Below are 27418 nucleotides of genomic sequence, written 5' to 3'. Positions count from 1 at the left end.
ATTACCTTATTCTAAGCGGAGGTCTTGTTTGCTGTGCCAAATGCCCAACAGGACAAACTGTCTCTCAGTGATTATATAATTCTGTAAATAAAGACTGTAGAAAAAAGGGATTAGATGAGAAATAAACACAATGTAATTGCTTTATATTAACTCTCTAGAGATGCATAAGTCTGTCTAGGGTTTGAATTTTAATGATGTATTTGGCAAACACAGCCTTTTTTACTTTGAAAGCCTATTAACTATTTTATTTAGTTATGTAGTTTAGCAAAGCTAATGTTTTTTTAAATTAAATCAAATTGAAACATTTGGAACAAACCTCAGCGAGAACAGTTAGATTTTTAGCATTTTTAGAACTAATTTTGTTTGGCTGGCAAGATGAATCTTAATTCGGCTTTTGCAGGAAGAAAAGGGTTCATTTCTTATTCGTTGTAAGAGCTCTTCGCATATGTAAACGTATCAAACAAAATCACCAACATGACAAAATCATTGACATGGTATACGCTGGGTCGCGTTCTTGGCGTGCGCATCCCGTTTACGCGCAACATTCTCTTTAAACAAGAATTGCGCGACTTGAAACTGATCGACACATTTCCTGCTCTTCTCTGTTCTTAATCCTTTTGTTGCTTCCATGTGCCCATACTTGGGTCTCTCCCCTCCTCTCATCATTACGCATTCAGTCTCACTCAGCGCTGTGTTCAAGCGCAGCCCAGTGCGCTCCAGACGCTCAACGCACCCGTGTGCGCAACACCAACGGACTTTAGGGTTGCCTATATTAGTAGAAAAAACGCATCTATTGCAGTTCTACTTTCGGAGTAAGAGAAGATTCTTTCTAATCGAACATTTGCATACTTGAAATACCCTCAAACATGACCGTCGTCTCGGATGGCGGGGATGTTTTTGATGGAGATACTCATCCTGACACTTCATGACAAAAGGCGTTCCACCCTACCTTCAGCCTCATATCAGCCGTGGCAAACAAGAGGAGCGAAAAGCACAGGATGAAAAGCACTGGCTTACTACTGGGTTACTTTTTGATGAAAGTTCTTGTGTGCGACGCAGAGGGAGAACCTGGAAAGAACCTTGATGGTGTGGTGACTGCGTCGGGGTCCAACGGCTCCAGAGACGGGGAAAACGTTCTCTCTGAGACCCCTCACGCGGAGGACAGGTGTCGGGGCTATTATGATGTGATGGGTCAGTGGGATCCTCCGTTCGTGTGCCGGACGGGTAGTTACCTGTACTGCTGCGGGACCTGTGGCTTCAGGTTCTGCTGCGAGTTTAAGAACTCTCGGTTAGATCAGACTACTTGCAAAAACTACGACACGCCACCGTGGTCCATGACGGGTAGACCGCCGCCGAAGATGACGGACCAGCACGATCCGACGAAGGATAAAACGAATTTGATTGTGTATATCATATGCGGAGTAGTTGCTATTATGGCGTTGGTTGGGGTGTTCACCAAACTTGGGTTGGAGAAGGCGCATCGACCGCATAGAGAGAACATGTCCAGGTGAGTGTAACTGCAATTCAAAGGTATAGGTACATCTATAGCTTGCGTTCTTTTAAACTAATTTCAAATAATAAACAATTTTGAAAACAACATATTTTTTGCTGTGGAGCTGAACATCCCATACTGTAATGGGTTGTGTAGAAGAGAAAAAACATGTTTAATGTTTATCTCCCCAATATAATATTGTGAGCAAGTAAAGATTTTAAGTCTCCTACTTTTAAGACATGTATTAAGAGAAAAACACTATTGTAATCTCACGTATTTTAGAGTTTCAAAAAAGTTTATTATTTACATTTGCCAAGAAACCAGCCAGCAAAGCTTTGAGTTGAAAACGATTTGTAACAGTGTTTCCAAAATCATATACGAACTGTGATATGAATTAAAATAGCCCTACACTTTGACTATAAGTCTCATTTGTCTATCATATGTTTATTTTCCCTTCTTCAGCAGAAACATTTGCGAACATTGATGAAATATAACTGAGAGAACCCTTACTCCAAAGCTACGAAAAAGCAGCCTTAACACATGCATCGCTCACAGATCTTAATACATGGACACAACATGGTCACCATTTTCACTGACTTCACACGTCTGTCTATTAACTAGACATTAGGCAATCTACAGCATTGGCACGTAACACAAAATATGTAATATTTTAACCTTGAACCCTAGTTTCACTTACAGCTTTATGTCTCAGATGAGAAAAAAGAAATTGACTGTACATGCTTCTTCCTGAAGACACGGGGTAGTTTAAACTAAAGTCTGACTCAGTGCTGATTATAGTGTTGAATGCAGGTATACAAAAGAGATATGCACTGGCATTCTGCTCTGTTTTATCTGTTGAACAGCAGTGCTTTAAACATTCATCAGCACCTCCAAAAGTCTCTAATTATCTCTGCGATGAGGCATAGACTTTGTCTCTAAAAAGCATCTACTTCAAACAAATCACATGTGCTCACTCGTCCAAACATCAGTAGAGAGGTATCCATGACATTAATAAGATAATGGACACGGATCCGTGGCTAATTATGATCTGTGGCTAATATTTCAAGGACGTTCTGTTTGTGCGTCGACCTTTCACTCTATTTAAATTGACCCCCACTAGAGTAAGCACAGTCAGAAAAGGCCAACAGCATCCACAATCCACAAAGAGTCCTGTACTATACTACACCCCTTTAAACGTGGCCCCGTTCCACCATTTTAATGAATTAAACGCACACTGAAAATGGCTAAATGGACCAAAAATATTGACTCCTCTTGCACATTTACGTGAAATGCTCTGAATGAAATGTCCCCTCCCAATATAAGAAAATAGCAGAAGCTAGAAGCAAATCCTTTATTATACGGATCGGTGTGATGTCACATCTAGCATTGTGTTTTAGCCAAATGGACAATCGCGGCTGAAATTCACGCCCTTGGTTGAGCCAATGTTTCTATGTTAGGCTGGTCAAGATGCGCAAACAAACAGAGCAAGGTTTTATAGCACCACACTAATGTAACGCAATTCTCAACCTCACTGCTAGATGCCGCTAAAATCTCTATATTACTCCTTTAATTAACAGCTTTTGCAAGATGAGTAAAAAAAGTATATCTCCATAGAGCCCTGGCCCAGGTGATGCGTCAGACAGCTCCGGGGGAACATGTGGAGAGAGAGGACAGCATGGCTGTGCACGGACAGCCCTATGAGAACATACAAGCCCGAGCAACAGGAAACAACCTGCGTAAGTACAGCCTCTCCTCACAGCTGAAACACAACAGGTCGAATCCGTGCCGCTTAAAGCTTTCAGTTTAGTTTGAATGTGTTGCGGAGGACGATCGGCACTCTGACAACCCAATAGCAGCAGATGCATGTTCCTTACTCCAGAGAAGCAGCTGTGAGATCCTATGGCTATTCATCAGTAAATCTCTTCGCCTGCTTGATTCGACTCCTGCTGAGAACAGGGGAAGTAGTTACGCAAGCCCTTTTTTGGTGTGTCCGGTGGGCTGCAAAAGCACTTGCGTCTATAGTGATCACTTAACATGCTGAGATAGTAATTACCAGAGGCTGACTAACACATGCATACACACACACTACGCTCTCTCTCTCTCTCTCTCTCTCTCTCTCTCTCTCTCTCTCTCACTCATTCTCTTTAGAATATTCATGTTGTTTTTATGGAAAATATGCACTTGCTAATTGTTACGTCAAAAGAATCATACTTTCAGTACTTGATTCTGATTGAAAAAACTGTAGTAACAGTATGCTCATCAGGTCGCTTCACTCCACATATACTGTAGCAGGTTAGGGATGAATATAATTAACCGTTCAACCTTTAATTGATAAGAAACATTTTCGATTAAAGGGTCGATCAGACAGAGCGCGCCTTTCATGTTCGAAAACGCGAGGCGCCCAGCGCGCATAAGCTGCTCCCAGAACGCGCCATGCCAGCATAAAACAATTCAGAAGAGGCGAGTCTACCAGCAAAACTATCTGTCTGATCAGCCCCAATTACTACCGATTAAAAAAAGTAATTTTATAAAGCATATAAAATAAGCGATTTCTGCTCACGTGTTGTGTTGGCTGCTCTCGCTAGGGTCAATAATCCTCAGGTGGAAAAAGAGAGCCGGAGAAGAAGAACAGAGCCAAAAAATTGCGCCAACTCTTAGGCCTAGTCCACACGTACACTGGTATTTTATAAACTGAGTTTTTCCTTCTTCGTTAAAAATCATGTCCACACGAAAACGCAAAAAAACTTTATAAAGCGCTGTCAAACGCATGCCAAACCAACAGGTCGTGATATAACCCTAAGCATAAAGCAATGTTGGCCCATCAGAAACCAAACCGCATAGAAAAAAATGTAGTTTTGAAAATACCCTTGTTGGTGTGGACAGGATAAGGATGAAAACAGAGCTCGTCCGACAAGATTTTATGAGATTTTGGCCATGGCAGTATCCCTTCTAGCCACAACCAGTTGTTGTTACTTTGTTTTCTAATGCACCGCGTCATTTTACGAGAATCAGCATGTAGAGTGGAAAATGCTTAAATTAAGCATGTTTGGCAATATATATATACATATATTTATATATATATATATATATAAAACTCTGAAACACCATCAACATAAATGTCCCGGAGTGCCTGCTATGCATACCCATTGGTTTGGCGCGCTGCTCATTTTATACTGTAGAAGCGGTAAAAAGCCGTTTGTGTTCTGTTGTTGTTTATGCGAATACATTGTACAACATACAACTCCTCATTATATGTGAAAATGTGTTAGCATATTAACGCTACACATTCATGTGGAATTTAATGACAGTACTTCACAGTTCTTCTCGGTTAACGGTTGATAATCGAGTATCAAGTATTGGTTGTCAGTCGGGAACAAAATCTAAATGAGCATTCCTTTAGCAGGTAGATTTTATTGCAAGATTGTAATGTTAAGGATAATATTATAGTGAACGGATAGCACTTAATTTGTTTTTGTAATAAAATCTTCATTCACAATATACTACCCTAATGTTCCTCTTTTATGTAGTAACACACAGTATGCCCTACATTGAAAAGAATGGATTGTGTATCATGACAAACAGTGCTTTTGAGCCATGACTGTATTTGGGCAATTGACCTATGGGATCACATCTTCATTGTTAGTTTTTTTCTAAATGTATTGCTGTCACACCAGAGGACACATTTCTATCCATTTACAAAACAGCCTGGTGTACCTTTTCTTTTTAAATAAAACAACCTTGAATGATGAAAAAACATCACACAATGTCTGAATGTGAGTTCCTGTTTTGATTAAGCCTAAAGTAATTTACTGAAAAAACAATCACATTGACGTTTAACCAATAGAAAATGATTTCAATAAAATATCATAAGCTATGAAGTCTAATTCAATGAATTGAGACCCACAGCTTTACTAACATTGTCTTGTGGCATGTCACAGTGTTGCCATGGTGCTGACGGATTCACAAGCTCCTTCCAGTTGTCTTCCGGATGTTTAGATCAATATGTCTGAGTCAAACAGTTATGCTTTTTTCGAAACCCTCCTGATGAAAGTAAGTGCGGCCGATGTAGGAGATGTTGTTTGCTCTTTTTATAGAAATGTCTCTTATTGCATGTGCCTGTTTTATGTAGATGAATACCTATGGAAAATCTGGATATTTATATATAAATCATAATGCAGCGTTCTGACATCTGTGGCTTTGGACAGCGAGAATGTAAAGTAACGTGATGCATCCTTGACTCGTTTTCCGAAAGACGATTTCCATGGACAGAAAACAAATTGAGCACTTAAGGATAGCTGTCTGAGTGTACGGTGAGCGAGTAAGTGAAATCTGTAGTGCACACCCATGTTTTTCTGCTAGAACACTCGAGAGCCGATGGGAACTGTATGTTAACAGGCCGGCTGAGTGATGGAGCTGGTGTTGCAAGTGCAACAGACCAGAGCCGGGCGACAGGCAGGTGGTGCTCCTCTTAAGGAGCTGTCTCTGTGAGCGCAAGGGTAAAATAACATTATTAGAAAAGGGCCGTCTACTGGGAGATCAGGCGTCTCTGAACGGGGCGGAGAAAACAGCAAACCACTGCCCCGCTCACATCTCAATGCTCTGCGGCCATAAACCCATTAAAGTGTTTGCCTGAGAACTGCTGACTTGTGCCATGGGACCTGAGGTTGAATTGGCCTTGTTGTTTGAAGCAAGGTTAGATAGATAAAGTAAGGGGGAGAAAAGCGTAACGGTGCCATTCATGAACTCACACAATGGTGCAACCTTCAACCCATATGGGTTGTTTGTCCTTTCACTCCAACAGTATATAAGCAGTTACTACATAAGCGCCTCTAATTTAGTGGGTAGCGATCATTTTAGGATGTCTCATGAAAACCCGTGATGCTTAACTTTAAAACGTAACTATAGGTTGACTTGACGGCTTGCACAAAGAACCTTTGGGCTCCATTGATCCAAATAGATCAATGAAAATTCAGGCCACACGGTATGGTCTCAAGCATAATTGCGTACACACGAAACCACTGGATCCGCCAAAACGGATGTAGAATACATGCCAGACCAGTATGTGGTGCTGTAATTCTGTCGCAGAGATAAAACGGAAAAGAAGGCTTGGAACATGTGCATGAAAGCCTTCGAGATGTGGGGTGATTACATCATCGTTTCAAAAAATATACTGTCGATTGGCTTTACACACAAAAACACAAGGCTGTCGTTTTCAGAACGGATCGGATACGATACAAACGTGTCTCGGTGTGGACGGACTCTTAGAATACGACACTAAAATTATTAAATATAAAATATTAAATGTCTGAAGTCGAAAAAAACATGATTTCACCAAGGAAGTTAAACTTCTCAAAACAGAAGGTCTCAAAATAAAGTACTCGACCAGATGGAAACTGCAGCTTTGACTGTGAATAAGGGCAAAAGTTGAGGCTAAAGTTGTGTCGCTGCCATATTGAGTTTATCATGAATATCATTCATACTCTCTCTGCCAACAATTTCCTGTCTACTAAATCCTATCTAATAAAGAGCCCCCGAAATATATCCTCTGTTCTACAATGCACAGACTTCAAATTACACTCGACATTTATATTCACAAAACTGACCCTTCTAATGTCTGAAAACAGTAGATTAGTTTATATACGTAAATGAATCATTAAAATCTCAATATTAATCCTAATCCTGCAAATCATGAAACAGGTTCATGAGGGCTTTATCTGTTACTGCATGACCACTGCAAGTTTGCGCTACCATATAGATCAAACTAGCACAATACTTCTGTAATTTTATATGCAAACCACATTTACAGCCCTGACTGAGAATCCGAGGCGGTGAAGAGTGTTTTTCTTTTTAAACAGGTGAAGGCAACGATATTTGATGAATTCAATGTTTATACAGCAGTTTTACAGCTTAAACTCATAATCCAGCGGGGACAGCAACACACGCTAATTCAGTAAAACCAATCAATTTGTCTTCTGTTTAAACATCACGAGAGATTAGCCATTGTTTTCAAAGAGTTTAGAGGTGATGGTGGCTTTAAAATGACTCCAAATAAAAACGTGTGAGGTTCATAAGACCGCAAGACTGAGTGGAACGGAGTTGTGAAGATGAATCTATATTAGGAATTTGCACATCTCCGTGCTTACAGTAGTGAAATACAGTAGATTAAGTTCTGCAAGGAGTGAATATTCCCGTTCAGTGGTTTTTTAGTTACACAGACAGCTTTACCTGGTCTGCTGCACGGCTTGTTTCCATGGAGATGGTTTAAAGATTTTGCTGACCATTGTTTTTCTCCTCCACGAAAACACAGCAAAAGTGAACAACCCGTCATATCTGGATCACGTGGATGTGTTTCCACAACAGAAAATGTGCTATTACTGAAGGCACGATGCAAAATATGAATCTGGTCCTACACATAGCTATACAGTATCTGACAGGAGCTCATTACTTACGGAAGCCTCATCATTTCAGCAACTAGGAAGCCAATGAGGAAAGAAACCTAACTATAACAGGATTTCTAGTTGGTTCAGTCTGGTAATAGTCTTGTTATTAAAAAAACAGCTTGACCACCTTAAAATGATAAAGTAATGGATTATGTTATGAGTCTCCCCCTCATACTGTACTAAGGGAATTAAAAGCTGCTGAGAAATGACCCCGGCCGCCCCCGGTTTAACTGCCCCGGCAAACTGTTCATATTACTCGTACACAGTGGTGCCGCGTCGGGAGAGGTACGAGATCGCAGCGACGGGAGCTGAAATGACTATTATTGATTGTAATAAATGTAAGCACAGGTAAAGCCCCGGGAGGCAGATCAATTATCGCTCTTTAAACAGAGAGAACTCCCTCCCACCCTGAATAATTATCAGTTTATTTCCTGACAGGTACTGTAGGTGGATATGGAAATCAGTGCATCTGAGGAACGCTGCGATGACTGGCAAGCAACATTACGGACGCACAGGATCCAAGTTAACACTTTATAATTAGCAAAAAAATGCACGCCGTCGAAACCAGGCATACCATATAAATAATCCCCGATCGGAGCTGCACGTCTGGCTCTTCGGAGGGTGCGCGGAGCTCACACTGTTAAAGCAACTGTTGAGAGGATGAGAGCTGAGGAAGGCTGGTTTTTCATCAGACTCGAATTGGCTCTTTGAGAGCTGTGGCACAATAGGGGGTGGATTGCTTCAGACCTGCAGACGTCCCACCATCAGTCAAACGCTTCTGCTTGAGCGTGAAACGGCCATAGATGATTGCAGAGGAGCCGTTGCCCACTTGATGTCAAACAGGTCGTCAAGTTTAGCTTGATGCTTTTGAGATAAAATACGTTATTTTGCGATGAAAACATGTTTAAGACTTTCTCTCCGGTGCACAAAGACTGTTTTTTAAACTTAGACGTAAAAAGCCTGTTCTGTGTACAGAAACTTGCAAAAATAAAAGTAGGATAGGCGCTATTACAGTAGTGCCGGATATTACCTGTTTGTGTGGCTCTTTTCAGCCTGGATTAAAGGGATAGTTAAAGGGATCGTTCACCCAATTCTGTCATCATTTACTCACCCTTGGTATTTCAAACCTTCAGAACACAAAAGAAGATATTTTGAAGAAAGTTGGAAACCGAACAGCACTGGACCTGATTCGCTTCTATTGGATGGACCCAAAGTCAATGGAAGTGAATGCGGGCGACAACATTCTTCAAAATATCTTATTTTGTGTTCTGCGAAAGAAAGGACATGAGGATGAGCAAATTATTTTTGGGTGAACTGTCACGTTAAAGAACCATATTTGACTAAACTGCAAACCAGCAACCCGGCAAAGAGAACCTAGAAATACCGTTTTTATAGTTCCACGTACAGAAACAGCATGTCCGTTTAGTTCCAAATGGAGATGAGAGGGTAGAAAATAGTCAGGAAAAACTAAACGAACATTTGTGAATAACAAAATGCGTCAACATCAGGGAAATAAAATATACATGACTTTTTTATTCCCCAAAGAGCATAACACAACTTGAAACATGATGCACATGAAATATTGTTCTGCTACAGTATTAGTTTTATCAATGTCTCTGGCTCCGTTGCTTCAAAAGGAAACACATAGGCAAGATTGTGAATGTAATTACCTCCTGAAGTGCTCTGTAGTTTGTAGGTATAATATTTGCAATGTTTTTGAAATGTAGATTATTAGTCAGTACGTGAGCCTGTCCAATAATTTATTCTGGTAGCGTAATGACACCCTAGAAAAGCTGTTATTGTTATGCAAGTGCAGAATGTTGCATGTCATAAACAGCATTAAAATCATCCTTCACGTTGAATCTGAACAGCACGGTTAGACTGACAGAGGGACACTTTGTCTGTAAACAAGACGCCAGTAAAAATAGCATCCGTAAAGAGAACATTTCAGAGATTTATTTGAAAACTATTGAGCCAACCCCATTTCTTTCTTTCTTTCTTTCTTTCTTTCTTTAGAACACAAAAGAGGATATGTTATGTTGGTAACCGAACAACAGTCGTACCCATTGACTTGCATTGGTTTTGTGTCTATACAATAGAAGTCAATGTGTACATGTCCAGTTACCAAAATTCTTCCAGATATCTTTTTTTTGTTCTAAAGAAGTAAAAGAGTCATGAAGGTTTGACATAACAAGAGGGTGAATAAATGAGGGCAGGGTTTTCCTCTCTTTACTAACCCTCTGAATAAAGCTATAAAAAATAAAAAATAATAAATAAAAAATAAAACTATGTTGTTTCAGATCCAACAAAATACTGTAAACACCTCCGACTTGGCTACACTGACCAAAAACACAATGGTTGGATTTTAATTCAAGCATCTCAGTTGGTAAAACGGTATCAACGTGTCGTCCCTCGGCAGAAGTACATACTGTCTCTTCTGTGTTTTGGATAGCTCGGTGACCGTGTGGCACAGGAGTGCTACTTTCTGTCATTTCTCTGTGGCACAAACCTCCTACCGCATCCCGAGCACTTACGGTACCGTGGCCTCTTTTTCCGCGGATGGTCAAGCAGGGGACAGCATTTCTGTCTTGCTTAAGATCGATGTCATTGACTAGTTGACAGCACACCTCCTCTCAGTCAAATGTAAAGCCCTATGGTTATGTTCACTCTTGAAGTGGGTCAGTCCAATCTGGATTTCATGGCACTGCTGTGAGAAATGAGTCCACTTTTTTTTGGTCTACATTCTTCATTGGCAAAAGTGAGTCCTGAGGGATTTATCTTCCAGAGTTTCCGGACTGAGTGTTTGCTAGTAAAAAAATCAGGTTATTACTGCGTTTGATCTGTGTCATTTTGTGAGGTGATGTAGATAAGATGTCCAAATCTGCTTTTAGGGTTTTTTAACGTATGATACATTTAAACTTTATTCAATGAGGGTGATTAAAAAATGTAATACACTCTTAAAAATAAAGGTGCTTCACAATGCCAAAGGAGAACCTTGTTTTAGTCTAAATGTTTCTAGAAATGAACTTTAACATCTGCATAACCTTTCTGTTTCACAAAAATAATAAAAAGGTAAGAAAGAGATGGTTCTTTAAAGAACCCTTGACTGAATGGTCCTTCTTCTGTGGCATCTCAGTAAAGAACCTTTTAAACACCTTTACTTTTAAGAGAGAACTGTTTTCACACCAATAATCTTTCGGTAACATTTTCCCATTCAAGAAAAAAACATTCAGACTTTACGTCCAATCTCATGACTATAACACCAAAGCACAACAATCAAAAATAAATGAAACAAATGAGTTAAATCACAATAGGTTATATCACCAATTGATATTAAAATGTCAGGGAATTATCACATTGTGACTCACATACTGGTATCATATGGTCTCGCTTTCCCTGCTTATTTCCTTCCTCAGCTGCATGTGGTTAGTGTTCGGCTGCTGGGTCAAACTATTACATTGAGAGCACGGTTGGACACTGTGAAACTAACATAATTCAAAAATGGGCTGCAAGTTCATACCACATAACGGCCTCATTATTGCCTCGACTGCTAGTCCTCAAATCTAACATACTTAGATTTACAAATGTACACTTTTATGTGAGTTGGTGTCTGTAACAGGTAATATTGACCAAAACAGCATTTGTACACTATTTAAGCATATTGGTAGCAAATTTAAAATGCAATATGCAAAATGGCACCGTAGTATGTAAATGATAATGCATTTATCTATTAAATATACATTTAAAACAACATACTGTATATGTGCAACATCAGGTGCAAAATGAAAATTCAATAATATAATTGATAATTGTCTTACATCGGTTTTAGTATGTAATTTAAATCGATTTTTTAACGCTGTTTATGTTGCAAAATTAAAATCAAAATGCATTCCGCAGGATTGATTATATGTTTATGATAGTCAAGCAAAACTCTAAAAGTCTGCTTTATCATTTTGCTTCAATTTCTGAAGCAAAATTTGTCGTTTTGTTTCCAACCTGTACTTTTTATTATTTTTCCACTGAACACGATAGAAGATTTTTGGGAGTATGTTTGTAACCGAACAGTTATGAGGCACCATTGACTTCCATAGTCACAAACTACTGTGGTAGTCAATGGTGGCCCAGAATGGTTTGGTTTCTTACTTTCTTCTAAATATATGAACAGGTGTTCAACAGATTCATACAGATTTAAAACAACACGTAGTTTGAACTATCCCTTTAAGAAAGCAAGTAGCAAAGAACTGAACTGAAATTGCTATTACTCAGCCTTTTGCTATGTACAGGTGCCCGTGGCGTAGCGTCTGGGTATGCAGGTGCATATGGGCCCGGGGGACTTTATTCATGGCCGTACAATAATGTAGAAAATGACTAGATGACTGATCTCAGATCTTGTCTATCCATGAGCAAATGTGAGAGTCCTTTAAAGTGTAAAAATGACGCGACTTGCCAAGCAGCTTCCGTGATGTTGTAAGACGTATGACAAGTAGTTCTGACGCTACAAATGAATGCAAGATTGAGTCTGCCTTTTGCCGAACTACATTTTTACATACTGTATCTGATCATACAGGCATTTATTTATAAAATTTATAAAAAGAATGAAGCATCATTTTCATGGACTCTGAATGAGCTTATCAATGTTAATCTGGTTGAGGTGGCCAAACAAATGAAGGAAGGCGAGAAAGTGGGATTTGCTATTGACAGACGCTGAGATTAAGGTCCGCTTTAACTTTGAAAGAGCCAACGCGATGTAAGTACGTTTTACGTTTGACTGGTTAATCCAAAAAATGTTAGGGTAAAAATAGATGCAAAATGCTGGCTGTGTTTTCTAATGCCTGGGAGTTTGCGGTCTGCCGTTACTATTCGGTCGCGAATAGACAGATGGGGCCTGTTTTTGCATACAGGTATGGGCCCGGACCGGTCCCTATATCAGCTGAAGTTCAGATGTATCACCTTTGGAAATGTTACAGTGAGATTGACAAGCGGAAGGTATTCTCAGGGCTGTAGCAAACCCTTTATCTACATTGATTATATACTGTTAAAACATTTCTGAGGTGTATGATTAAAATATACAATTGTTCTGATGTTGTATCATCACATCATGTTGTTTTGTTACATCATTTCCTGTGTTCACTGTGATGTGACTCACTGAAAACCCAAATGCTGTAAAACATGCATGTCTGTCTCTCAGGGCTGTCTGGGTACAGTGAGAAGGCTTTTGCAGGAGAGGTGCAAACAGTAGTATTGAGTTATAACTATGGGAATATTTGAGGGTGTATAATGGGTAAAGCTGTGCTGATCTCCGTCCATTAATATTTATTAAATTTGAGGCAGAGGATGGGGTATTGAATATTTATGGATAATAACCACACAAGGCAATACCGCATTAATGATGGGGCTTAGGGAAAGTTCAACAAAACTCCTGGCGAAAACCGGCTGATAAATCACATTCTTTTTATCATATTTGGGTAATATGTTTCCCAGCAGTGTGTTCTGTCCAATATTTACCCAGCATGGGTCAAAAACAACCCAGCACTCTTTAGAGCGAAGTCAAATGGTGCTATTACATCCTGAAGAATGAGAATAATCCTGTAGTAACTATACATTTAATTCTATAAGAAATCTTGCTCACAGGCCAATGTAATGCTGATTTGTGCATTAAGAATTTCCGACGGACGTTTCAGTGAATTGATTCACAAATCAGTCCGTATGATTCATCATCGAGTTTAATATGAATTATTATTGAGTGGAAACATGAAATAACAATCATTGAAATTCATTGATCAACAAGTGTGGAACCTGACTCATCTCTGGTTCAGTAATGAAATAACTTCATTATTTACTCTGTTTACTGGGCATTTCTTTATGTGAAGAGAGTGTTGTAACCTAGTGGTTAAAGATCAGGACAGTAACCAAAAAGCCCCCCGTTTGAACCCTGTAAGATACCCCCATTGCACTGTCAAACAAGCAACTTAGAGTACAGTTGCTTCATTTGGACTGAGCGTGTTTAAAATGTTTTGCTCTTGGTGTAAATAGGCTTTCGAGCTGATACGGTGTATAGGGTTTGCCAAAGGTCAGGGTTGGTAGCTTGGCAGGCAAGAACACGGCACCTTTCTTTATTTGGCAATCTTGTGGATGCATGCAGTGTCATTTAATATTTAACAAACAAAACATGGTATATATTCATTTATTTTTAGGTTTGAGGTCATTGAAAACAAACAACACACAGTACAGTACACATCTCCTGGGGAGAGATGAATTTACCGAAAAAGATTTTTATGTTTAAGATGGCTGCCCACGTGTGAGGTTTGTGTCATGAGTCATGTAACCCCAGATCATGAAGAAATAAAAATAAGTCGGAAATTCTCTTCAGAGCAGTTTAATGTAACAGTCACAACCTTTAAAAATAACAAACAAGGATAGAAAAGGTTTTCATGCATGGTGGTATTCATAATGCTGATAGGAAATGAACTATGTTATTCAGCACTGGTAAATAGACCATATCTCTTTCTTCTAAGAACTTTAAATTCAAAAAGTTAAGAAGGATGTAAAGCGGTCTGTGCTCCGTAAAACTAGCAGGGTGTCTCTGCCGGAAACAAGGTGGATTTACTTTAAGGCAGAAATTTGACAGTTAGCCCATCAACTGAGACAGGAGAAGCCCAAGGTCAAGACATACCTGAAATGAGAGGAAACGGATGACGGCAGCTAGCCTTTTCATACAAACATGATACCTGTGCCTGGAGCAAAACTATCTACACTGCGTGATGTTTATTTACAAAATCGTGCCTCGTAATGCTGATAGATCCGCTATTTATTTTAGGATGGGAAAGGGAAATTCCAGTTTGGACTGGATAGGTGTCTTTGTGTGAGAACGTCTGCGCCCTTCCCATGGCACTATTGTGTTTGGATCCCAAAATACTCTAATGCATCTTTAATGAGGCTTTGCAAAGTATTGGGTTGGACTCTTTTCGGACAACTTCTGCTTCCTGCTTCAAGGCCTTGACAAATTCGCTTTTTGCCAGAATTTGAGACAAGACGTGCTAAAATTTACTAAATAAAACACGCTTATTTGATCTCAATGCGAAGTGTGCTCAAGGACATAAAGATGTTGTGAAGAAAATAATCTCTCTTTTATAGCAGTGGAAATATTTGTAATATGTCAACTATTTCTTCCTCATGCTGTGCACCTTTTGGTTATCAGACACAACAGATCGTTTCACAGCCCTCTCTGAAGTAATTAGCTCGACACTGATATCTGTTTTCGGCCAGTGGGAAATAAGGCCGTAATTAGCCCAATTTCTGTATTCATTATCTCTTTTTATCATTGAGATACAGCATTAAGTAGGCTCTTTAAAACTTTTTTCAAACTTGACACCACAAATTCTAGAGTTTGGTGTTTTGAAAAAGGTCCTTTGGTGTTTTAGGACTTTGGTCTTCCCGCACACGAACTCTCCTGTGTGTGCTGCCAGTTTAAATACATTTCACAAGCAAAATTGGAGAGAAAATGTAACATTTTCTAAAGCATAAACGCAAAGAGATACACGAATTTCCATATTCATCTTTTTGTTTCTGTCATGAGTGCAGAATGTTTTTATAGATTACCAACACCAAAACTATTAAATCACGTAAAATATTGGCCTGAATATGATTTGAAAACTAAACAGAAATAAATTGAAATAACTTTAAGTGGAAGCACTAAATTATTAACTTTAAATAAATACAACTAAAAATCAAAACACTTAAATCCATGAAATGCATATAGCAACATAAAAACATAGAGTTTGGTTCCAAATTGAGATGTTGTAGATGTTGTAAATCATGTCTTTTATTGTGCATTTCCATTAATATAAATCAAAATGCAGTTGGTTTGTTTTGTGCAATACAATACAACACAATAAAATGTTATTTTATTTTGGAACCAAACTCTTCAAACAAACCAATAAAGCATATGACAAGAGTAAACAAAATGACTAAAAATTAAACTAAAACTTACGTAAAAACTAAATTATAAAAAGAATATAGCTGAGTTAGAATATAAAACTATCATAAAATTGAAAACAAATCTATAGTAACTCTGATGCAGTCTATATCTGCAATAGTAGATGGTTTTCTTCATGAAAAATCAGTAGTAACATACAGTACATCGAAGTATTTTCGGTATTGGTTCATGTAATGGTCCATGTCTATTTCCATTACATGTCAAAAATGTCTCTAAAATTTTTCAGAACTGTCCTCAGTCATGTTTACTAGTTGCATTAGATAATGTTTCTGAATCACAGTCCAGGAGGGAATCGAGCTGTGCATGAAACGTAACTAAAACTGGCATATTCATTAAGTTGCTCTCCTCCAAAATTGGCTAAATTCCAATCAGACAATTTGGCAGCAAAATGATGAGAACCCGAACCAGAGTGACATCTCGCGCATAGCTGACATCTCTCAGATAAATGCCTCTCTCCCTCTCCCTCTCTCTCTCTCGGAACCGTTGACAAATTACAGCAATTTCTGTCAGTCCAGTATTTAGTTTTGTCATTTGCAAATCTATTTTGAGCCAAATATGAGCAGCTTTATCTGCAATTGACCCCCTGACCAGCTGTTTGATTCAAGTCTCTCAGCATTATCATTCATCTCAGTGGCTGTTGCTTGCTTGCTACATATACATCCCAGACACTTGCTTTAGGAAGTTTACGATTCACTTGTGACCTGGATAATTTGTGCCTGTGCAAGTGTCAAAGTTATCATTCTGCATAATTTTCCTTCACAAAAGATGTACTTTTTATCATGAATAGGGGACAAAACAAAAACTGTCCTTGTGGTTTCCTGAATCAGACATACATAGTACTGTATTTGAGGTTGCATGGCAACACAAAGAAGGCTAAAGATATTGAAGATTCTCTACAGACGTAAAATCAGAAATTCTGAATATTCCCCAACCCCATGAAATTTCTCCTGTAGTATGTTCTCATGGGGTGGGATTGTAGCGTACCAGACGTCATCCGATCAAATTATCCGAAAGATGGGATGATCTGGGGAAGAAATAATAGTGATCATTTCCTTTCCAGCTCCTTTTCTTAAGTTGGTAACTGCGGTATAGCTACAAGAGAAGAATATGTAAAGCAACTAAATGGGATAACAATTTTGGAATACACAGGCACATGCTTGCCGTGTGTTTATACTGTAAGGCACGAGACCTGCGATTCCCAAGGCTAAAGCTAATAACATGGCTTAATGGTAAATCAGGTCTGTGTCTTGTATAATGCCACAAGTGTCTCTCTGCATCAATACCAATAAGCAGGAGGTAGCATCATACTTGCTTTGAATAATGATCATGTCAGAAAGAAGATTCGTCACTGTCAGCGGATATGAAAATCCATTACCTTCCACCAAACCCACAGCTGCCGTTTCGCAGCTAACCCATGCAGATTGAGTTAGAAATTTGGGACAGGGGCCACAGAAACAGCCGTTTGGAAGATGCTGGTGTAGATAACGCTGCGGTAGGTTAACCTCGGCATTTGAAAAATGTATTCTGAAGACACTCAATAATCATTCACGCACCCTGGGACAGCCATTTAATTTTGCGTGATGGGACATTTTAACCCTCCTTTATTACAACTTCACGGCTTGATGACTTGTTTTCATCTTCTCTTTTGATTATAGAACTGGAAATAATCTCACTGCCTGAGAGATTCCAGATCATGGCGTAATTCATTTCTCACATTTAATTAGATATAGTACTACGAGCACCTGGTTTATAAGAATGTTAACCGACGCATTTCTGACAACTTTATGTTTGGAATTCTGGGAAATCAAATGGCGAAACTATTCTGTTTGTTTCCTTAATTGTTAACGTGATTTACCTTATGAGCAAAATCTCATATATGTAGGCGATTGTACGGCCGGGAAAATGTATTTTATTTAACCAGCATTTCAAGATGTATTTTGGTCATTTCAGTCTAGTGTCTGTTGAATTTCAATTAAATCAAACCTCAGGAGGGACATAAAGTCAGCCAAAAGCATCGTGAAAGACTGACTGATCAAAATCCAGGTTATCACATAAAAAAGATATATTACTGTTATATTAAAGTGAATATGAACTTGTTTTCTTTGCAGTGTTTGAGATCTGAAAAAATACAAATCATCTTTTCTGGCAAATCGCTTCGGAGGAAAGTATCTGTAAATGTATAAATGTATCATCCACACCTCTACTATCAAACTAAACTAATCTTCCAGTTAGTTTAAAATACAGTTTTACAACAATATTATATATTTACTTAAAATTTGTATATGTTGATTACATGACTATCTGATATTGCTATATATAAAAACAATGAAATTCCATTGAAAGTCACTCTTACCCATATTTGGCTAAGCTGAAAAAGGTCTAAAATTTGTATTTATGTGTTGTACATTAGTATGTGGATCATTAGAGATTCAGTTTGTTTAGAACAGATGAGCCATTCAGTGCGACATGTGCTACACACACTGTACAATCTAACAGCTAATAGCCAACCAGTTAAAAAATGGACTCAAAGGGGTTTCCAAGACAACAACAGGTCAAGGAGAGTTCAACGACTAAAACACTTCAGAAATCCAGAGAAAGATCAGGCGGCACTACGCTAGACCGAGTACTCATAATGTGTAATTGACAAAGGAGTGAGTACTGTAGATGCACCGAGCGTGTGATAGCTAGTATGTTGGTATATTGTTGCTAAATTCCTGCCTGATGTGAGACTTTCTCTGTCTCATGTGAGTCATCGGAATGGTTAGAAATAATCCACACAACATCTGGTTGGCCCCTCATGCCAGGCGGCACAGGGCCAGTCGATTTGCCATGCTTATGTGCCCCCTTCAGTCGGCCAGATGCGTGCGCGATGGTCTGGTGCAATCTCTTGAAAAGCGTTTATGATTTGGACCACCTGTGACCCTCACGGTGACAATATTACTGTAATCAAAAAGGCAAAAATTGATCATTCATATTCATAAATTAGTCATTAATAAAAAAGCAACAGTTAATGTTCCATCATGGCTGTGTTTAAATAAAGGATAGCGAATGGGATCCCGGGAGGAGCTTACCATTGCTTTTGAAATGAACATGTTTTGACATTAACCGTTCAAAAGGATTCGATTAGTAGCATAGGAGAGCCTGGTCGGGGCCCCAGAAATCCATGGCTGATGATCTGCTTCCTGGTGGTGGCGTAAAGTGAATCACCAAAGAGAGAATACAGAAGTTGTGTTGATGGGTCGATGAAACAGACCTCAAGCAGCTTAAGATATTGTTAAATCGTAACGCAGGGGACTCTGATAAGACAACGGAAATGAAAGAGAAACACTGTTAAATGCTTGCATAAAAACATAAGCAACCAGATGCTGGGCCAAAGATGGTCAGATCAAAGCCATCTATTCGCAATAAGGATAAGGAGTTTTTATGAAAATGAAAACACTTTCAGCTTTCAGAATCACTGGCTTCCAAATTCAGCTGCAATTGTTCTCGGCAGACATGTTAAACCCATTCCCCTCGTATGCTTCAATGAAACGCTAACACTTATGTAAAGAATAGGTGCAAAAATAGATACATGACTGTAGCTCACTTTGTAGAGCATTGTGTTAGCCGCGCAAAGGTCATGGTTTTCACTTCCCAGGGAACACACATATAAAATGTCTCCTTTAAAGGCACCGAATGGATAAAGCATCCGCCTAATGTGTTAATAAAAATGAAAACATATTTGGAAAAATCTATATCTGTTACGTTTGTCCTCAAATCTGTTGTCTGTTTCTCTTTTTGTCTTTGCTTTAGAGGGCACCCAGATAAACAGTGTTGCGCCTGGTTCGTCTCTGATGCAGACCATGAGTCAGTATCCCTCCCTCGGACAGGTATCCCACCAATATGAGGCATCTCAAGCAGGGAAGGAACTCAACAAATATGCCTCGCTCAAGGCTGTGGGTAAGGCTGTGTTAACATGAGCTTGTTTTAAAGTATTCAAACCTTAATCTCAAGATTGTGTTTGGGACACCATCATTTTTCTTCTCGTATCAAATCTGTAGCTACATTAGCCTTTAAAATGTGTTGTCATCGGGCCATCAGCACACAATGTGAATGCAAAGACTCCATTCCCATTTTTTTGTAGATGTGGATTATAAAAGGAAATTACATAATTCCATGGTGGCATGCCAGACTATGTTCCACTGACTTCCATTCATGCAGATCGGAAAGACAAGCTCTTGAAAAAAAGAATAAATCCAATTACACTGCGTTCGCATTCACGTTTTAAGTTGGGTGAACTCTATACTGCAAATGTGTATCACGAGACAACGTGTGACCAAAAGAAGAATGACGAACCACGGTGTGACCTTTTGAGAAAATGCTCGAAATAACAGTATCGAAAAATCCCATTTTGTACAAACCAGTTTGACAAATGTGAGGATAAAAACAACACTTATGTGTGTGATATATCTGCTTTCTGCCCACATATGCAGGTGTCTGCATAGAAATTTAACATGCTGAAAGTCTGACCGCGGCATTATAATAAGCTTGCAATGCTAGGGTCGGTAAAAAACTGACATTTACTTCCTGCTTAGTCACTTTCTGTATAATTTATATCAAACGGCTCGGTCACTAGTGTATTTTTTAACACAGGCAGCCTAAACGGTTTAAAAACATGAAACAGTGATAAAGGTTTAAAGCTGTAATTCACATCAGTGTGAATTCAGTCACTGTCACTTGTTTTTTGTTGCTTTTCAAATAATGATGTCAGCCTGCATTTATGCCAGTAATGGCCCTGCTATTCCTTATTTAGATGCATTTGCTGAATCTAAAGTCTAAAGCAGCACTTCTGAGCAAAACCGCCATAAAACAAGCCCAGCATCTGGCACTCTGTATTACTGTATGTATATATGCTTATGAGAGTCTCTGCACTGTAAAAATCCAACTTGCAAAAGGTTCTCCCTACAAAGATAAATCAGTAACTTGAACATTGCATTTTTAGTGGAAGGGGACGAATTCTTGTTTTGCACATACTAAACAAAATTAGCTTTAAGAAGTTTCTAACACAGATTATTTTGTTGACTGGATTTAGATTCTCAGTTTACGAAAGAGTTTGAAAAGTTCCCAAGATGCATTGCAGCATGTTCAATTCTGTGTTTCATATTCATTTTCCTTTTAAAGATTAGTGTTTTAGTTCTTGCTGGCTCAATTTATGCTTTAATGTCGTTTTTATAGAATGATGGTTTTCTGTTATGGAACTGAAGGAGAACCCAATTGCAGGCAGCGAAACAGGGATGAAGGGTTTAACAAGGACTTTAATAATAAATAACAAAACAAACACCCACAATGGGGACAAACACTAAATAAACTAGAATACAAAACAGAAAACAAACACTTCCCACATGGGGGGCAAAAACAAACTACTAACTTAACACAACCAAGAACAAGGGAACTAGGAACTCTAACATTCAAGGAATATGACATGCACAGGCAAGGTAACACGTACAACGAACCAGCACAAGACAATAGACAAGAGGGCATTAAATAGGGAGACTAACAAAGGAGATAACAATGGGCAGGAGTGGGTAATGAGACACAGGAGGAAAGCAATACTAGGAACGAGAGGGGCGGTGCCAATGACGAGACTGGAGAGAACACATTATGTCCTGATTGACAATAATATGTTTCTCTCCACATAAAACACGTGGGTCTGTCATGATTCTGCCCCTAGACCAGAAAACCAAGACAAGATTAGGCAGAATCATGACAGAACCCCCCCCTTAATGAACGCCCCTGGCGTTCACCAAGGGAGAACACTAACAAGACAAGACCGACCGGGAAACAGACAACCAACAAAACATGGTAAACAAAACTAAGGGCAGACAAGCAAGAACAATAAATGGGTTGGGATGGGACAATAAAAATAACAAACAAGGGAGGGGGGTGGAGCAAACGAGTTCATGGGAGGAAGTCCAAAGGGTGTGGGACATGGGGGAGCAGTTTTTGTCCCTGGCGCTCGGAAGCGCGGAGTCCCAGGGGACTTAGGGGACACCTTGGGGGGCGGCGCTCGAGAGCACGAAGTCGCCGGCTGGAAGGCCGGCAGGGCAGGACTTGACGCCGGCTGGAAGGCCGGCAGGGCAGGACTTGACGCCGGCTGGAAGGCCGGCAGGGCAGGACTTGACGCCGGCTGGAAGGCCGGCAGGGCAGGACTTGACGCCGGCTGGAAGGCCGGCAGGGCAGGACTTGACGCCGGCTGGAAGGCCGGCAGGGCAGGACTTGACGCCGGCTGGAAGGCCGGCAGGGCAGGACTTGACGCCGGCTGGAAGGCCGGCAGGGCAGGACTTGACGCCGGCTGGAAGGCCGGCAGGGCAGGACTTGACGCCGGCTGGAAGGCCGGCAGGGCAGGACTTCGGCTGGAAGGCCGGCAGGGCAGGACTTGACGCCGGCTGGAAGGCCGGCAGGGCAGGACTTGACGCCGGCTGGAAGGCCGGCAGGGCAGGACTTGACGCCGGCTGGAAGGCCGGCAGGGCAGGACTTGACGCCGGCTGGGGGACCACCGGGACCACCGGACTCCGAGCCGCCCTCCGTTGCCTCTTCTTCAGCCGAGCCACCCGCCTGGTGGTCGGCTGCAGGAACGATGTGAATGGGACGGGCGGCTCGGGATTGGAGGCCTCGGACGAGGACCCCCAGGACTCCCGTCTCCCCCGCTTGCCAGTGAGACTGGGCGGTTGTGGAGAGACTGCAGAGTGGTGCGTGGCAATGCCCACAACACCAATCTGCAGGGGACCACTCTCGGGTATCGCAACCAGCGGAGATGAGTAAACTGGGTTCGATGAGGTCGCGGACTCCGAACGCGCTGCGGCAGTTACCCACACGGCATCGAAATCCAACGGCCTCAACGCCCTCATCTCCGAGTCAGAGAGTGGCTCTCTGAGACCGGTGTTGAACAGCACCGCCAGCTCCCTCTCCCCGAAGACGCCCTGTTCCGCAATGTCCAGGAATCTCTCCACATACTCGTCCACAGTCTCACTTCCCTGGCGAAGACTGCAGAGGCGACGGGCCACGCTGGACCGGTCAGTGTCCATGCTGCCTGCTGGGTTCAGATTTGGCTGGTTCGTTCTGTTATGGAACTGAAGGAGAACCCAATTGCAGGCAGCGAAACAGGGATGAAGGGGTTAACAAGGACTTTAATAATAAATAACAAAACAAACACCCACAATGGGGACAAACACTAAATAAACTAGAATACAAAACAGAAAACAAACACTTCCCACATGGGGGGCAAAAACAAACTACTAACTTAACACAACCAAGAACAAGGGAACTAGGAACTCTAACATTCAAGGAATATGACATGCACAGGCAAGGTAACACGTACAACGAACCAGCACAAGACAATAGACAAGAAGGCATTAAATAGGGAGACTAACAAAGGAGATAACAATGGGCAGGAGTGGGTAATGAGACACAGGAGGAAAGCAATACTAGGAACGAGAGGGGCGGGGCCAATGACGAGACTGGAGAGAACACATATTATGTCCTGATTGACAATAATATGTTTCTCTCCACATAAAACACGTGGGTCTGTCATGATTCTGCCCCTAGACCAGAAAACCAAGACAAGATTAGGCAGAATCATGACAGTTTTCGATTGTTACCATGGTTGATGTTTGTGTGTTCAATGTTGAGCTGTAAGTAAATAACATCATGCTAAAACTGGTATAAATGCACTCAACACTGTTTAAACAGTTATTTGATCAAAGTTTTGAGGCAGAAAACAGTAAAAGACAAATAAATGTGTTCATTTTTCAATAACCAAACTTTAGTAAACATGACTATGGTGTGACAACTAATGACTTAAACATAATTTTTTAAGTGGGGTGGACTTCAATCTCTGTTTGTTGAGTTAACTCAAAAACGTGCTTGTGATAGGTTGCTTCATTATTTTAAGTTTAACTATTTAGTTCACAGTGTGTGAAATCCCTCATTGCTCTTTTTCAATCACTGAAGCATCCGACTATGCTTAACAACATTGCTGTGATAACCATATTGCCAACATGTCATATTCATTCTCACCACAGTGTTATTTGCCACCTCGTGACATCAAATAAAGGAGATGAAGCTAACTGTCAAAATCATTTTTTTAATTAACCCATAATAAATTTTTTTTCTTCAGATAAATAGACATTTTCGATGGATGTTTTTTTACTTTAAAGCAATATAACGATAATCAAGAAGTGAGTTGCCATATGTGTAGTATACGTCGTATGAAATCACACAGTCATTTAATAATACACCTTTTCGCACGTCAACAAAAGCAATGAGTCTGAAGTTTATCAAAAGGCATGAAATGACAGCTGGCAGAGGACAGACAGCAGTGACATGTATGATGCCAGACTGTCCTTGTGACATTCGACCGCAACTGAAACCTTTTTGTGTGTGAGCCTGTATAAAGTACCAATCACTGTGAAAACAAAGCTGGAGAGATTTTGATATAAAACAGGCCTAGATGTCAAACCACATCACCGTGGAGAAGCCAGTATATCAATCATATGAGCTGTATTAGAGTTCCTGCATCTTCCTCTGATGCATGGTGTAATCTCAGGGTTTTGATGCGAATGAAAGCGTCTCGTCAGAGATTAACACTTCTCTCGTCCGCCCGGTATATTTGCGGCCGTCGTCGTATGAGGTTTCAGATCTGCGATCTTGGGGGTGTCGAGCCTGTTAAAAAGGTCATTTGAAGGATATTTAATTAAAAAGTTGAAAATGTCATGGTGAAATGAGGAAGACTTCAAGCCGCGTATAGTAAGTCCCAATTAAAGCCTGGCTGAGTTTGAAGGCGACACTGTCAGTGACGTTGCCTGGATGTTATGAAATACGTTATACCAGAAAGAAATCATTTGTGACATGGTCCGATTTGGCTAGTTTATACTGTTGACTGGTGTGATGTTAAGCAATGCTTGTTTCACACTGAGTCAACTGGTGCGGGCTGACAATGCCTCCAACAAATACTGTAGCAAACATTTATAATTCCTTCACAAGCAAAGCTGTTGGGCACCGTTTGAATGTCAGTGTTGATGCAGCTGACTTTGTTGTCAGATTGTGTCAGTTGGCAGTGCGTAAACTCATTCTGTCCAAAAACAACATGATAAGCCATTTCAACAGAGTCGCAAAGTGCAAAGTGATTTTCAAATGCACAATGACTGCTGATGAGAAACTAAAACAGTTAAAAAGTCATTTTGACCAGACAGATTCGAAACCGCAAACTGCTTTATTTTGGAACAGTAAAATGCTTGATGTGTTCAGTTGATAGTGCTAGTAATAAAAACAGGGACTGCACAGGACACATTTGATTCATGGTAAAAAAGAAAACAAATAGAGACCAACTTGAAATGCAGTAGAAGCAGGTTGCAGAAGGCACCTCCAGACTACCGGATCATTACTCACACTGGCAACTTAACAACTTGTTTTATAAATATGTGAAGTATGGCTAGATAACTTGCTTTGCAAGGTTTTTGTAAACAAACCCTAAAGTCTGTTGATGATGCATGTGCTAGGGCTGTCACGACATCTGGTTCCCTTTCTGTCGGTCTCTCGACGTTGTGTCGAAGCCGACAGATGGGGGTTCGCCCTTGAGAACCAATCGTCTCTGACTATTTTGAAAAGGCCAATGAAATTGGCGAATGAAATTTGCATGCCGGGCTCCGCCCCCGGATATCCGGGTATAAAAGGGGAGCCGGCGCGCTCATTCATTCACCTTTTGTGCTGAGGAGCCTGAGAGCATCTCGTGACTGCTGCAGCGGACGGCTATTGTCGTGGCAAGAAGGACACAACGTCTTGTTCCCTCCATCAGGGAACAGAGGTTACATACGTAACCGGGACGTTTTCACTACACGGTTATCATAGAATTCACGATAACAATATTATTGTGATATCTGTGGAAATATATGATGCTATCAGTCAAATTTAACTTTGTTTCTTTAGTGTTTCCTCTCTTTTGGGTCATTGAATCACACTTAAAATATAAGTACACGGAGGAAAAGAGCCATTGTGACTCTTAAACGGATACTTCAACCAAAAATCTGTCATCATTTCCTTAACCTCAGATCGTTCCAAACCGGTATAAATTGCTTTACACACAGGAAAAGATTTGGAAGAATGTCAGATCTTTTATGAGTCATATTATTAGTTTGTCACTGGGTTTAGCAAAAATATAACCTATAAAAAATATTTAAAGGGCACAGTATTGAATAATTTAAAAAGTACAGGTTTTTTTCCATTTTCTGAAAAACATTGAATTTGGACATCCGAGGTTTTGGATGTATTGTTTTTAAGGATTGATTAAAAATAAATATGATTTATTATTTATTAATGCTTTAATTATATTTACTTACTATATCATTATTTACTTACCAGTAAATTATTTTCCTTATTTTCTGTCTGATGTACTTTAGATGTAAATAGACATTTTAACATACACATACCTACATATGAACATACAGTATTTACCCCAAGAACATCAATTATACGTGTTAAAAATGTACATGGAAACCCCATGACAAATGAATTTCAAGATTCATTTTTTGTTATTTTAGCTGTTCAACACAAATGAAACTTTGAAGAATCTTCACACAGCTCTTCTTCACACAGTGTCAGTTCATACTGAACAAGGCTGTCAAGCTCCAAAACAGTCACATTAAACAAAGGCTGCCTTAGTTGTTTGTTGAAGAAAAGGGTAAGACCCATTTAACGAAACGTTATTGAATTGTCCTCCCATTTGCTCTCTGTCTGTTTCCAGCTGAGAAGGCGAATGAAAACTTCTACACCAACAGACGACACTTAGCCGACCTGGCGGCGAAAAGCACCACGCTTCCCATGCACTCTGTGAGTCTAGAGCAGGAGCCCACCAACCCCTACAGCCCCGAGTTGCCCTGCCAAAAGCAGAACGGACACAAGTCCAAAAGCACCAAGGTCCACAGTTCCCACCCGATGGCTTATGGCTCGAACACCATTGCCAATCCCGGCATGCTGAAAGGGTGGGATGCGACGGAGACGCTGGGCCGCCGGCACACGTTCGCTCCCAGGAAACACGGCACCACTGTGGAGCAAGTGAATGAGCTGACATCCAGTCACAGCCAGCACTACCTGCCTCCTCATCCATACTTTGTCACCAACAGCAAGACTGAGGTTACCGTGTAATTGAGGCCACAGCAGTGGGTTTATCGAGCCCGGTCCTGAGCTGATGCATGGAACGGATTACACAGATGGTGTGACCGAGGAAGAAGCGTGGATTAGGACGCTGGCCTGCTTGGAAAGATTGAGCGAGCAGTCTGGCTCGAGGTCCGCACGGCCCATTATCTGTTGGCTGTATGTGTGCTGTTTGTCTTTGAGCGGTTGTGCATCGAACAGGCACGCGTTGAACTTCTGCCACGTTCGAAAAGGAATCGCATAATGTTTTTTCATTGCGTCCATTCCGTTACAATGCCAATCTCACCTGTAGTGATGAGTTTT

General features: G+C 40.5%; 1 protein-coding gene across 1 annotated transcript; it reads left to right on the top strand.

Moving 5' to 3' along the window:
- Positions 1 to 882: 882 nt before the first annotated feature.
- shisa9b (shisa family member 9b) lies at positions 883 to 27106 on the top strand (the record flags this gene model as incomplete). The annotated part of the gene is given in 5 exon segments (XM_079455837.1): positions 883 to 945; positions 948 to 1507; positions 3107 to 3228; positions 19721 to 19867; positions 26706 to 27106. Coding segments are annotated over 5 exon segments (1293 nt in total).
- Between the last annotated feature and the right edge of the window lie 312 nt (positions 27107 to 27418).

The sequence above is a fragment of the Barbatula barbatula genome (genome assembly GCF_947034865.1).
Source record: "Barbatula barbatula genome assembly, chromosome: 5".
In the NCBI taxonomy this organism is placed as follows: Eukaryota; Metazoa; Chordata; class Actinopteri; order Cypriniformes; family Nemacheilidae; genus Barbatula; species Barbatula barbatula.
The sequence above is the reverse complement of the archived record's forward strand: the minus strand, read 5'-3'. Positions and strand labels throughout refer to the sequence as shown.